Below are 12,649 nucleotides of genomic sequence, written 5' to 3' on the forward strand. Positions count from 1 at the left end.
GACTGTTATTGTTAGCATGACGACACAGTGATTTGGTCTACACTTAACTACGTATATATTCACAAGAATGGTGTCCATTTTCTCAACCAACTCTTTGCAAGAAAGCAAATGAGTGCAATTCCCAAAGTGTCTCTTTCTCTAAAAAACAAAACAAAAACTGCAGTTGTCAAGCCCAAGCCAAATGAACGGCGATTACATTATCAAGGCATTTTCTTACTGAGCTACAGAAGACATTGTATTACTGTTTAGGCCATGTAGTAAGTAGTAAGCCTCATGACTAATAAACTGACCTTCATGTGTAAAATTTTTCTTTTTGGGAAATACCTGTTACTCTCATATAACATTTAAAAAAAACATATGCAGAAAAATGACTTTCAATAAAGCAATTCCTTGTGTAAAGTCAATTTTATTTATTCTGATTCATAGAAGCATTTTTAGAAAATATACTCATTTTCAGGCCTGCAAAATCAGATTAAAACTGGAAGTGATCCACGGACTGACTTAAATACTCAAACAGATGGGGGTGCTAAGTGCATGATAACACATTTCTCAATCATCATCATCAGCATACACCAAAAAGCATACTTACAAACACAGTTATCAAATGATATATTATCACAAATAAAAACATGATTGTTAACTGGTAGAGTTACCACAATGGTTAGTGCAGATTTATATTCGGTATGTACACCTCCATTAGAATAAATACAGTACAAACTCACTTTTAGTAGTCACAGATTGTCAGTAAAAGACAGGGAGGGGGATGAGAAGACAGTTTTCTTCAATATTAAATTATTTTGCACAAACGCCAAACAGTTCATGATGAGCTTACTGGAGAGACATTTAACTACCGTGTGTGCTTTATGTACTGCAGGTCAGAGCTTCCCTTATGCCTGAGAAAATCATAGCAAGTGCAACCAGTTAAAAACAGAAAGCATACAGTACATGCATTTTTAGCAAAACAATGTTGACATGGATTAAAAGGAAGAAAAAGCAGCTGCTGAAGCTTTGTCACTTGAGTCCACACAGTTTTAAAAGCTTGTCTCTCTCCAGTCCTCCTTGTTCCAGTCTTTTCTTCCCAGCAAACTGCTCCTAGTCCACTGGTAATGTCATAACGCGTCTCTGTTACCAAGCTGGGGACTCTCATAACCTAAACAAACAGATACAGCGTCAATACATGACTTTAAAGCTGCACTTTTTACATCAGCAGTGGATCAAGTGATTATGTGTGATGTGAAAGGTGTCACCGAGCAAAATTATAAATCATCACCCAAACATGCAGTCTGCAGAGCTAAAAGGAGAGTGAATATTGGGCTTACATCCATTAGCTGAACATAAACAGAACTCCAAATGAATGCAAATGTTACAGCGTATGTGCTTGATTTCAACAGGTATTGGTAACATGTTCGCAACTTTAAAAAAGGTTTTTGTTGACCCCCGAAATGAAATGGGAAAAGCGAAATGGGTCACCCATAGTGCCAGACCCACAGGTTTAATAACTGCTGTTTAGTATCGCCATTGATTGCTCAAATTGATTGGTGCATTATTAAAAATATTAATGTTTACATAAAGAATTGATGCCAAAGCAGTTACATTAAAGTCAATAAAAGGTCAAATATCGCACAATACTAGTATATTAATGTGGCTGCAGCTTTATAACAATACTGTATGGGTGTATATCCTTGCATGACAGCCTCTGTTATTTTTTGGGCACGTGGAGTGGGGATGTTTGGGGGATGTGGCGGTGTCATTGGATGTGGTGTCATTGCCGTGCGAGACTAATGGCTTAAAGCTTCGACGCATCCACAGAAAAAAGGCGTGTATTAAGAGATGGATCTCTGGATTTTATGAATCAATATCGGATCATTTAAATAAAGATCGATTTGAATCTGAAAACCCTCTTTTGTTAAACCCAGCCCTAATAACTAAGCTTTGCATAGCCTTTTGGTTTATTTGGGATCATTGTATTGATTTGGATTTTTGTGCATGCAACTCAGCTTTCAACAACCTTAGTAACCACAGCGGACAAACACAACAAAACAAAAAAAAGGCCATCTAAATAAATTAACCACCTGTACGCTACTTGCTTCATAGCCAACAGCACAAAGACAAAGCTGGCAACTAGCTAATGAACAAAGTGGGAAATATAGCTGCTAAATGCTAGAAGGAGAATAAACATTAGATTCCCATTCATCAGAGGACTGGACACACAGCTCCAAATGAATGCTAATGTTTTGTGTCTGCTGGATGTGTGAATACATTACTAACAAGTTTGCGATAACAGTTTTATAAAAGGTGGTAACTGCATGTCAGGTGTGTGTTTTAAGCTTGTTCTGCTGCCCCAAAGTGGCCACAAAAATCAGTTGTTCCTACACTTTCAATAATCAGATTTCATTGTGTACAGGCAAAGTAATGTGACAATGTGCCTATTGTGCAGATGATGAAGTCTTTGTTTGATGCATCCCCTTATCTAAACTGTAATCAGACAGGCCAAAGAGGTCCAGTTAGGTTTCACAACTTCTATTTAACTGGATTTAATGCCATCAGTTGTGACAGGTGGACCTTTTCATTATTCTCACAGTGACGGTAACTGAGGCCCATGCAGTAGGTACATACAGTTCTATATTAGAGCTAATTGGCAGTGGTTTTGTCATGTCATTAGTGCCCCTAGAATTCCTCTGTTTTCGTCTTCAATGCCAAATGGCTCAGAGTAGAAACTGATGATAAGTCGGCTGAGCACGGCTGCCAATTATCTCAATAATACAATACAGTATCAAAAAAGGAATCTGCTCCAATTAAAGCAGGAGTGATAAAAGGTTGTCCTTGTTTAAATAAATGGTGAGTTTCTTGTTAAATAGCACACTTATCCAGGCACTATCAGATCTGGCTGCCAGCTGTTGCATGTTGCTTCTGGAAAACAGCCAAATTATGTCTTTAAATTATGTCTTCTGATCTCTTTCTTTGGTCAGCCTTTTATAAAATACCGGAACAAGCATGCACTCAATATGTGGATATGACTCATCCATGTAGAAAAAGTCTACACAGAGAAGTTTTTCCAAAAAGTTAAGTACAAAAAGTTGCTGTACACACTTTTTTTTTGCTTTTAATTAACTTCAGAAAGATTAACTGACTTTCATACTACTTTTAGTAAAGTTAAATCTGTACCATATTGGACAAGAATCATTGTATTACAATCAACAGTGCAAAATCTCAAGGGTGCAAACTTTTCCGACTACACGGTTGTCATACCACACATATTTGCAGGAAGTGAAACAGATACATACACCTGGTCCCTGCAGGGTAGTCCAGAGATCTGTTTCTGTACTGAGGGAAACAGGGCTTTTTCACAGGAAATCTGCGATCTGAAGACCTCTCCAGATCGTAGGGGCTGTCCCGTTCCATGCCTGAAGGGAGATGGCATGAGACACACGCACACACACACATACAGAGTGGGGTGTGGGAACTGAAAAGGGGTTGTAGGATGAAGCAGAAATGCGGTACACAGCCCGGAAGCTCTACAGGCTTGGGAGCACATCAAATAAGAGACTCACGCTGCTTTCATGTCATAAAAAATAACAAAAGGCACCGTGCCATCATTATGAATTATGAACAAAAACAGCGAGATGTGCATTTGTCTCTGGCAGCCATGTGTAGAACTAAATAGCATGCATATTGTGTGTGTATCATATGTGTACAACAGCAGGGGTGCTGCAACCACACAGTCAGACATACAGTACCTATGTCAAATGAGTTGGACTTCCTGGTGTGACGTGAGGTTGCTGGAAATCCATTACGACCTTCTTCCTCGTCTGGTTGGTGGAATGGTCATAATCATCATTATCATCATCATCATCATCATCATCATTTGCACTTATTCTGTCCACATGACCTTACTGACTATAGACTGTATAAAATAAATGGACGCAGCCTTCGGGTCTGAAAAGTGAAGCCATTGCAAACGTGCTTTAAACCTGCATTCTTTCTAATTGCCAGCAGGAGGAGACTCCACTGGTTGCAAGAGGTCCGATTATATAGAAGTCTATAAGAAAATGACCCTGAGTGATGAATATGAGTTTATGGTCTGGACTGCTAGTTTCAAGTCTTCTTTAATTCGGTATGTTCATTTTGTAAACTATGATCCAATGTAGACTAAAAGAGATGATAAAGCAGGGGATGCTTTGGGGCAGGGGTCATCAACTACATTTGTTCAAGGGCCAGAATTTTTCTAAGCAGACATCACAAAATTATATAAACCTAATTACCCTAGAAATAATTAAATTAATTGTAACAGATAGAGGGAAAGAGAATGTGAAAGGTGGACTATTGCATGCGATATTTTTGTAACACAGGCGATTAAAAAATTAATCGGAACACTTATTTTTCACTTTCTGACACATCACTGCATACCTACAATAAGCTGACTAACAGATTTATCACGTCTTTAGAAACCGCGGCTGGAATGCACGTAAATAACTCGTAATGCACTTTTTCCCATCTCAACTGTGTTAAGGATTGCCTTACAATATAACTAATTTTCTTCTCCCTCACATTTTCTGAATTGGTCAGTATTCTGCAGGCCAACTGGGAAGCTTAGGCGGGCCCATATGTGGCATGCAGGTTGGCAGTTGACAATCACTGTGTATCCTCTAAAAGTCCACCCTCTCGTCCGAGTATGGTCACTTCTAGCTCCAAAGTAACAAGACGGCTACGGCCAAAATACCTAACTCAAGGTTTCAAACCAGTAGTCTACAAGCATACGTCCACCTCTTTAATACAGTCTATAGAATCTGAAACTTTTTAAATGAAAAATCCAAGAAAATTACGTTAAAACAGCCACCCTGTTTAATAATGAGTGATCTATGACATCACAATTTCTGTCTACTGTGCACATTGTACCTTGATTGACGGGATCTGCTGCTTCTGTCCCAGGCTCGGCAGATGCTGGTGGGCTTTCCCTCTCAGAAGTCTCCTCCTCGGGAATGACTGGCTGAGCAGGAGGCAAAGTCCTCTGCTCGTTGGCCAGTTCTTCACCTGGACTGATGGGTGAGGCTTTCGGGGAGGTCATGACCTTTTCCGGAGAGGTCTTGTCTCTTGGGAGGTTGAGATTGGGCTGAGGAAGGAGCACGGCATTTAGTCAGGCATGGGGGTCTGCTGCATGAAAGTTACTTCAAAATGTGTGTGTTTCCATTGTTCTGTCTGTTCAATATAATGCACACGTACCTTATTGGGTAGAAGAGGACGCTGTCCCTCTGGCCCCCGCGCTCTCTGCTTCTCTTCATGCTTTCTTTCATTCTGGTCTTCTTCTCCTTGCAGCCTCCCTGCCTCTTCTGGTGAGACAAAAACACAGTCAACACAATTCTAAAAGTAATCCATCAGAGCTGTGCTTGAAAATTAAAATCCCTTGAGCACAAATGCTGAGTAGCAGGTGCACATATTTCATGTGCATTCTGTAATTGGTAAACCCTGACTAAGACTGGGATTGAAATTTCTTTCACAACATTTGTGCATCACACAGACAAAAATCAGAAGTATAACATAAAAAACAAACAGCGAGGCATCTACAATTATGGAGGGGGATACTTTACAGTTCTGTGTTTAGTGTTTTCTACAACTTCAAGAGAGACAAAATATCATAACCATATTATGCATGTGCATATGTTTATACGCATGTTTATATGCTGATGGGTTGTCACTGATGTCATCTCCTGTTAACAGGGACAAACACAGCAGTAGTGATTATCCACATATTGCAGCAGGGTTTTCAATCAGAGGATAAAAGTCGACTTTTCTGTACCATTTCTCCATTTTCTAATGTCAATCTGCAGATTTTTGTCATTGATTTTATGACATGACCGGTTCTGGCCTCTTGCTATTGTACTGATCTTGTAATTCCCTTTGAGGCATAGTGCAGTCCATAGATACTTTTGTAGCTGAGGACGTTTTGCTCATTACAAAGTCTAGACTTGAAACCAACAAAAGCCCTTAACAAAGGCCCTCTCTCTGTCAAAGCCCCTATAGATTGGGACAGTGTACCTTTGGGACTCTCTGTCCACTTATACAGCATCTCTCATTAAACTCACTCTGACAGACTTGTCTTGAACAAATGTTCTTTTAATGATGCTGATCTAATTTTTCTTCTACAGTATTTTTTTGTATGACTTCTTCAAAGTTTTTCTCCCCAGAGTTTAGCTGTAGACAGAACAGTGATACAAAATGCCTCACTGCAAACCAGTATTATTAGCTGGCATCTATGTATTTCTTATTACTGCATGTAGATCTGTCAATTCATCATTACCGCAATGCTTTCACTAGTAGCAAGCGTCGACTGGGGCCCCAACACTATCAAAAAAGGTGCCATATGCTGCATTTTAACATCAGCAAATGGACTTTGAAAAACAGCTTATAATTACACAGAGCCAGCCAGCTATCTTCAGCATTTTACACAAATTATACCATGGTGTCACAGTTTATCTGACAACATTATATTTATCATAACTTTCTGATGCTCCAAATTTAAATTATTAGTTAATTTTGATATAAAATTGTATTTATCAAATAGTGCTGCTAACAGTATCTAACTCTTATCAATACAGAATATTTCATTAAGATTTTATGAACAGCGATGAGATGAAAAAAAGTTTCTGCTAAAGTCAGTATCTGAAAAACACGTAATTTAAGAATGATGTTTGAAAAACTTACATTATGTATGAAATATGCTGTTTATGGTAAATATAGAAAATGTAGTCAAGAGTTTGACTTTGCAGGACATTAATCCTGCATTAATGTGACACAAAATAATGACTGTGATTGTATGACACTAGACCTGTTTACTGTTTCCATTCTTAATCAAACCTTAGAAATGTTAATTACTTGGAAGTTTAACCATCTGCTGTAAAATACAGTAGGCTAGAATAAGCAATAACAATAAACAGCACTTTGGTCAGCTGTGGTTATTTTTGAATGTGCTCTTCAAATGCAGTTTGACTTGACCTGACTAACGCAGTAATGCTGGAAAGCATATACAATTAAACTACAATTTACACTTTGGCAACAGGGGATCATGCGGTTTGGTGTTTTGCATTGTGTGGTTAAAGGTAAAAGTCACTTTGGCTGTTTGTATGAGGAGTCTTGCACACTGAAACTCAGAGAATCAAAGAATACTATAAAACAACACTTGCTGTCTAAGTTGCAGTACCTAAACTCTCCTGCAGGTGTCTCTGCTTCATGACAGACAGACTAGGCTTGGTGCTCTGTGGGGGAGGCTCTGGCCTCGACCCACAGGGGGCTACGCTTCCACCGCCGCTCTGTCTGTCCTCCTCCATCTCAGTCTGTGAGTCTGTCAGGGGTACGACCCTCTCCTGCCTGCCCGTCTCCATCTGTCTGTCCGTCTGTTGTTTGGAGGACACCACGTGGCCATTAGTCCGAGTGTCTGCTGGGACGTCTGAGATGGTGGTCGTTCTATCAGTATCTTGGTCCGTCTCTTTGATGTCGCAGGTGCTGCTCCCATCCGAGTCCTCGATTTCTGCCCCGATGCAGCTGTACACCATGCTAACCAGGTCTGTGGACTGGAAAAAACAAAACACATATATGAGACTCGAAAACCTTTACTAGACATACCGTACTGTATATATTGTCTAAATTTCCCTGTTGTCGATGATGTACAGAATCATTTAGCTGTCTAGTCTGGTGTGAACAGTGGTGAGAGTGAAGGCTGCGATTAACATTTTGTAATTCTAGTGAATTTAATTATGCCAAAATTAAATTATCCCTCATTTTGCTGGGGATGTCCTCAAATCCCCTCAAGGCTCAGTGATGATCCATGGACTCTACTTTTAGAACCAAAGGGATTTGGAAGACTCCAACATCCCGTGTGTGTGTGTTGTGTGCATGCACGTGCCTTTGGGCGGAAATTTAAAATAGGCCATATAGTCCTCCACACCTCTGACAAGCTACACCCATACGACACAGATAAAGACAGAGAATAGCAGGTGGCGGACACAGCATAAATCTGTGCACTGTGTCGCGCCATGTACAACTATAGGAATATGGAGCAGGATGCAATTAGGACTCCTACTTACCAGTGAAATTGGAAGCGGACAGAAGCAATGATATTGAAATAGTTGCACATTTGCATTTACTTAAACTGTTCGCTGTGCCAGATTGGCGCACTATTCCACAGAGGAATAATTCGACGTGTGCCAAAACGTTTTGGCTATTTGTAAATTAAATACCAGTTTAAAAAGTGTCACTCTGCTTTCAAAAGTCAAAGGTTACAGTTAGCTAGAGCACAGCACTCTCGGAGCTGATTGGGATTCACTGTCAGTAGCTGCTTACTGTAATGAGTGTCTGGATTTCTGTTGAACAGTGGTCACAACATAAGTAGTGTGACTATACCTGACACTGTACCTGTCTTTGGATGAGGCAGGGGGGGCTGGCAGCCCTAATGCCATGCACAGGTACACCCTGCATGGGCCGAGGTGAAGGCATGGTCCCGTTTGCTCCAGGAACAGTGCTCTCTGGCCTCCCACCCTCCTTAGGGTGCTGAATCATTGAGTAGACGTTCTCCGAGGCGCTGCTGGAACGGACAGACAGAAAAACACAAGACTTTGGTGAGTGAATCATATTAATGGTTTGACCTGAGAGGCATGGGATGATGTAAGTAAGTGGCGGGTGATCTAACCTGCCCTTGAATTGACTTACTTGCTATGTTTTTAATATATTGTGCTAGGGGTGTCTCTGGCTAAGAAATTAGTCATATCAGATTCATAAAGTGTTGCCTGTAATCGACTGATAGTCAAATCATGTTTTGTTTTTTGTTTTTTTCTCATTGATCCATATCAGAGGTGTGGACTCAAGTCGCCTGACTTGGACTCGAGTCAGACTCAAGTCCAAAATTTGATGACTTAAGAATCGTCTTAAAAATATGTAAAAAAGACTTGTAATTCCACTTGGCTTAAAACATCCAATGACTCATGACTTCACTTGGACTTGAGCCTTCTGACTTGAAAATAATTGACACAGTCCCCTAAGGCCCAAGATTAAAAAGTAATTTAAAAGTGTTTTGTAAATTTCATATTGGCATTAAATTTGTTAAGGAGTGCATTATGCCTTGTTTAGGACTCGAAACTTTAAGTTTAGAACTTTGGACTTTTCAGTCTTGACATAAGATTTACTTGTGACTTGCAAAAACAATGACTTGGTACAATCTCTCTGATTCATGTTCTAATTTGTGACATTAGTTTCCATTTTTTTTCCAAACCACACAAAACAGCTGAAACACCAGATTGAACAATTTGTCTTCCTGACTTGGTATAAGAGTTTATTTTATAATGGGAGTCCAGCACTGTTTGTTGTGTGTCTAAGGGCGTGTGTGGGTGCTGCAGTGGTGTTGTCCAAAGAACTCATATGGAGCAGAGCCTTCTAAACTTAATCTAGTTTGGTTCCTGCTTGTGCTCCCTGGTTGTAAACAAAACTTTCGACTTTGTCTTCGAGAGAGGGAGTGAAAGAGAGAAGCAACTGTTTGTATGCACCTCCCCAAAGTTCAAAAATATTTAGCACTCTGCAAGCGCTAAGTTCTTATGTGCTCTGATTAACAAATTTATACCAAAATGGGCTGTATGTCATGATTTATTAGAAGAAACCAAGAAATTCTGTGTATATCCAGACAGTCAGTACCCCCATATAGCCCAAATGCAATTATGTTTTTTTTTCACAGCCACACTTTTCTGCAGCTGCGACGGTTCGACTGTGAGATTAGAAGTTGACAGTCTCCATAGATTGAGTTGTCTAAGAGTTGACTATTTGTTGTCACACCTTTAAAAAACTAACATTATAAAAATAATTTAAAAACACATTAACTTACAATACAAGCTTGTTATTCCAGTGTCAACAATTTGAAAATGTAGTTAATGAACAGATCTTTGGCCCAGATGCTGTTGCACTTCCCACACACTGTGTGCAGTTGTAAAACAGACCAAAGAAACAGGTACAGAGAGCAGCCCAGTGAATGTAACAATGAACTATCTCTTTGATTGCTTAGCAACAATCTGCAGGTAAAACACTATACTGTACAACACGGTTAACAGTTTTTAAAAAGAAACGTCTCTTAAGATGAGTCAGCTGTTCTTTTATTCGCCTCTTTCAGACCACTGTAGGCTGCTGGAAAACTTGGCATCCATTTGCTGCAGCATGGCTGTTAAACAGCAGAGGCCATTGCGACACCAGTTTTCAGCATTGCCACAATTCTTTCAAATTCAATTTATAAGCACCTTTGTCAGCTGAAACACGTACGCAGCTCTCACTGAGTGCCTTTTTGTCCTCCATTTTTTGTCACACCTTTCAAAGATCAAGTTAAGAAAACCTACTGAGTGCATTTCTCTCCCCAAACTTGTTAATCAGTATAATTAATAATTTAATAATTTTATAATAATTTATAATATAATTATTTATAATAATATATAAATAATATAATTTAAAATAAGTTTTCTGCCTTCTGCTTTTTCCTCTTTGCAATACTGTCTACTTTTTAACTATGGAGCTGTTAGGGAATGGCAGCTTAAATATATGCGATGCCATAAATTCAAAGCAAAGGAAAACATTTGGAGACAGCAAAACATTTTCTTCCATTAAAATATTTATGAAGCTATGAAGTGACGTTAATGCCCAGCGCTGGATTAATTTATCAGCCATCTCATTCTCTCGGTCCGTGCACTTAAATGTTAATTTCATCCCCTCCTTCCACTCAGCCCATGTGCTGCATACTTACTCTGAGTCCTGGTTTGAGATGGTGGAGTTGCGGTTCTTGCGGAAGCCAGAGAAAATGGACAACACGCTGCGTCTTTTCTTTCTCCTCAGCGACTGGCCCTGATGGAGGGATGACAACTGACTGAAGGAGAGAGAGAGAGGTTATTGGAAAAGATGTCAGAGCCATAGAACAGATGGAGACAGACAGTAGGATCAGATTTAGAGGTAATTTTGGAAATGCTGTACAATTAATGCAATTAGTCATCAACCGTTATTGACCAGTAATTGTAAGTCGTCATTGGTTTGCAGATCTCAGTGTTAACAGCCAACTACATTATGTGTTACTTATGCTAATGAACCATTAGACAATAATACAGCTTTTTATTCTGCGTGGGCCTGTACAGATGGTTTAATATATTTGAGAGAGGGCATATTTCATGCTGCCCCGATGAATCTTTTTCATGCACTGCTGGTGAACTTGGAGCACACACTATCACGTGGCCTTATAACTGTTTGGGTAGTAGTTTGCATGGTGCTGCAAATGTCTGAGCCATGTATGATCATCTCAAAATCTAAATCAATATTTGTAATCTGATGTTGCTCCCATATGACTAGCTTAAGAATTGACATTTAGATTGTCAAAATCATCATTACACCAACTCAAAGGACAGTTCACCCCCAAATCAAAAATACACATTTTTCCTCCTCTCTGTATTGCCATTTATCAATGTAGTTCTGGTGTGATTTACAGAATGTTAGAGATACCAGCTGTAGAGATGTCTGCCTTCTCTCCAATTTAATGGAACTAGATTGCACTCGTCTTGTGGTGCTCAAAGTGCCAAAAAGAAGTACTTTTGGAAAAACTCGACAGCAATGTCTCTTTCCAAAGACTGTGACCCCGTTCCTCAAGATAATCCACAGACTGTGTTGTGGGCAGTTTCATGCAGGAACCATTTTGTTTCTACCAAACTACTACAACTAGCAGTAGATGTGCAGTGATGTGGTTGATGGGTGTAATTTGGTATGTATTTTTCTGGCACTTTCAGCACAAGCTGAGTGCCATCTAGTTCCATCTAGAGGGGCAGACATGTCTATGGCTGATATCTCCAACACTCGGCAACACACACCAAAATTATCTAGATTGATAAATAGCACTACAGGTAAGAGGAAATATATGTATTTTTGATGTTGGGGTGAACTGTCCCTTTAAAGGTACAGCATTTTTTTTTAAACATTTTGTGAGTGACAGTTTTTTAAATTATCTAGTGCAACACTAGTCTGATGGAGGAGCTTTGGTAGTTGACAAAACCTCTGTTATAGTTTTTCATGTTAGCCTACAATTTCTTTTTACCAGTATCACTTATGCTGGAAAATATGTATTTTTAACTTCTCACATAAGTCAACTGTTCATAGATCTAGCATGTACATTAGAGGAACAGAAGCATTAGCATTTTTGACATTTAGTTTCTGTCCATCTTGAGAATGACAGGCTAATTTTCACCTTCTTTTTAGCTCCATTTTTGGTCTCCACCAGCTAAAAGATGCTAAAATGCTTCGTGGAACTGAGGGACCTCAGTCAAGTGATGATTATCTGTGGGTTTATCACTTCAAGTGACATTTTTTTTTTTACATAAAAGTAGTCGTGTAGTCTACTGGTAATACCAAAATATTAATGCTTTAGAGTGACTCAAAAGGATCAAATCATCACTTTACTGCACTATCAAATGCAATGCTTCATTGGTATTTTATTGATTATTTTTGCACTATGCTTTAACATTATATGTGGCAATAAAGAAAAGTACTGTTAAAGTAGTTGTTTTAATCAAAGCAAATAGTCATGTTTCCTTAATATATAATTACTTTGCCAAAGATCTATTCTGTACATGTGGACAGTCAGTTCTGTCTC

The 12,649-nt window shown here is 39.2% G+C and overlaps 1 protein-coding gene across 3 annotated transcripts in view; it reads right to left on the minus strand.

Moving 5' to 3' along the window:
* Positions 1–386: 386 nt before the first annotated feature.
* Positions 387–12,649, minus strand: part of carmil3 (capping protein regulator and myosin 1 linker 3) — a 116,220-nt gene continuing 103,957 nt past the window's right edge. For 2 of the 3 annotated variants that reach the window (XM_049598872.1, XM_049598871.1), the window contains exons 34-41: positions 10,766–10,885; positions 8,395–8,575; positions 7,196–7,565; positions 5,221–5,327; positions 4,897–5,110; positions 3,738–3,809; positions 3,285–3,404; positions 387–1,150 (exon numbers count right to left, since the gene is read on the minus strand). In XM_049598872.1, the coding sequence (XP_049454829.1) occupies positions 1,110–1,150; positions 3,285–3,404; positions 3,738–3,809; positions 4,897–5,110; positions 5,221–5,327; positions 7,196–7,565; positions 8,395–8,575; positions 10,766–10,885 (1,225 nt within the window). In that variant the 3' untranslated portion in view covers positions 387–1,109. The remainder of the gene's footprint in view (positions 1,151–3,284; positions 3,405–3,737; positions 3,810–4,896; positions 5,111–5,220; positions 5,328–7,195; positions 7,566–8,394; positions 8,576–10,765; positions 10,886–12,649) is intronic. The other variant, XM_049598873.1, reaches the window with a different exon arrangement.

Source organism: Epinephelus fuscoguttatus, linkage group LG15, assembly GCF_011397635.1.
Source record: "Epinephelus fuscoguttatus linkage group LG15, E.fuscoguttatus.final_Chr_v1".
Lineage (NCBI taxonomy): Eukaryota > Metazoa > Chordata > Actinopteri > Perciformes > Serranidae > Epinephelus > Epinephelus fuscoguttatus.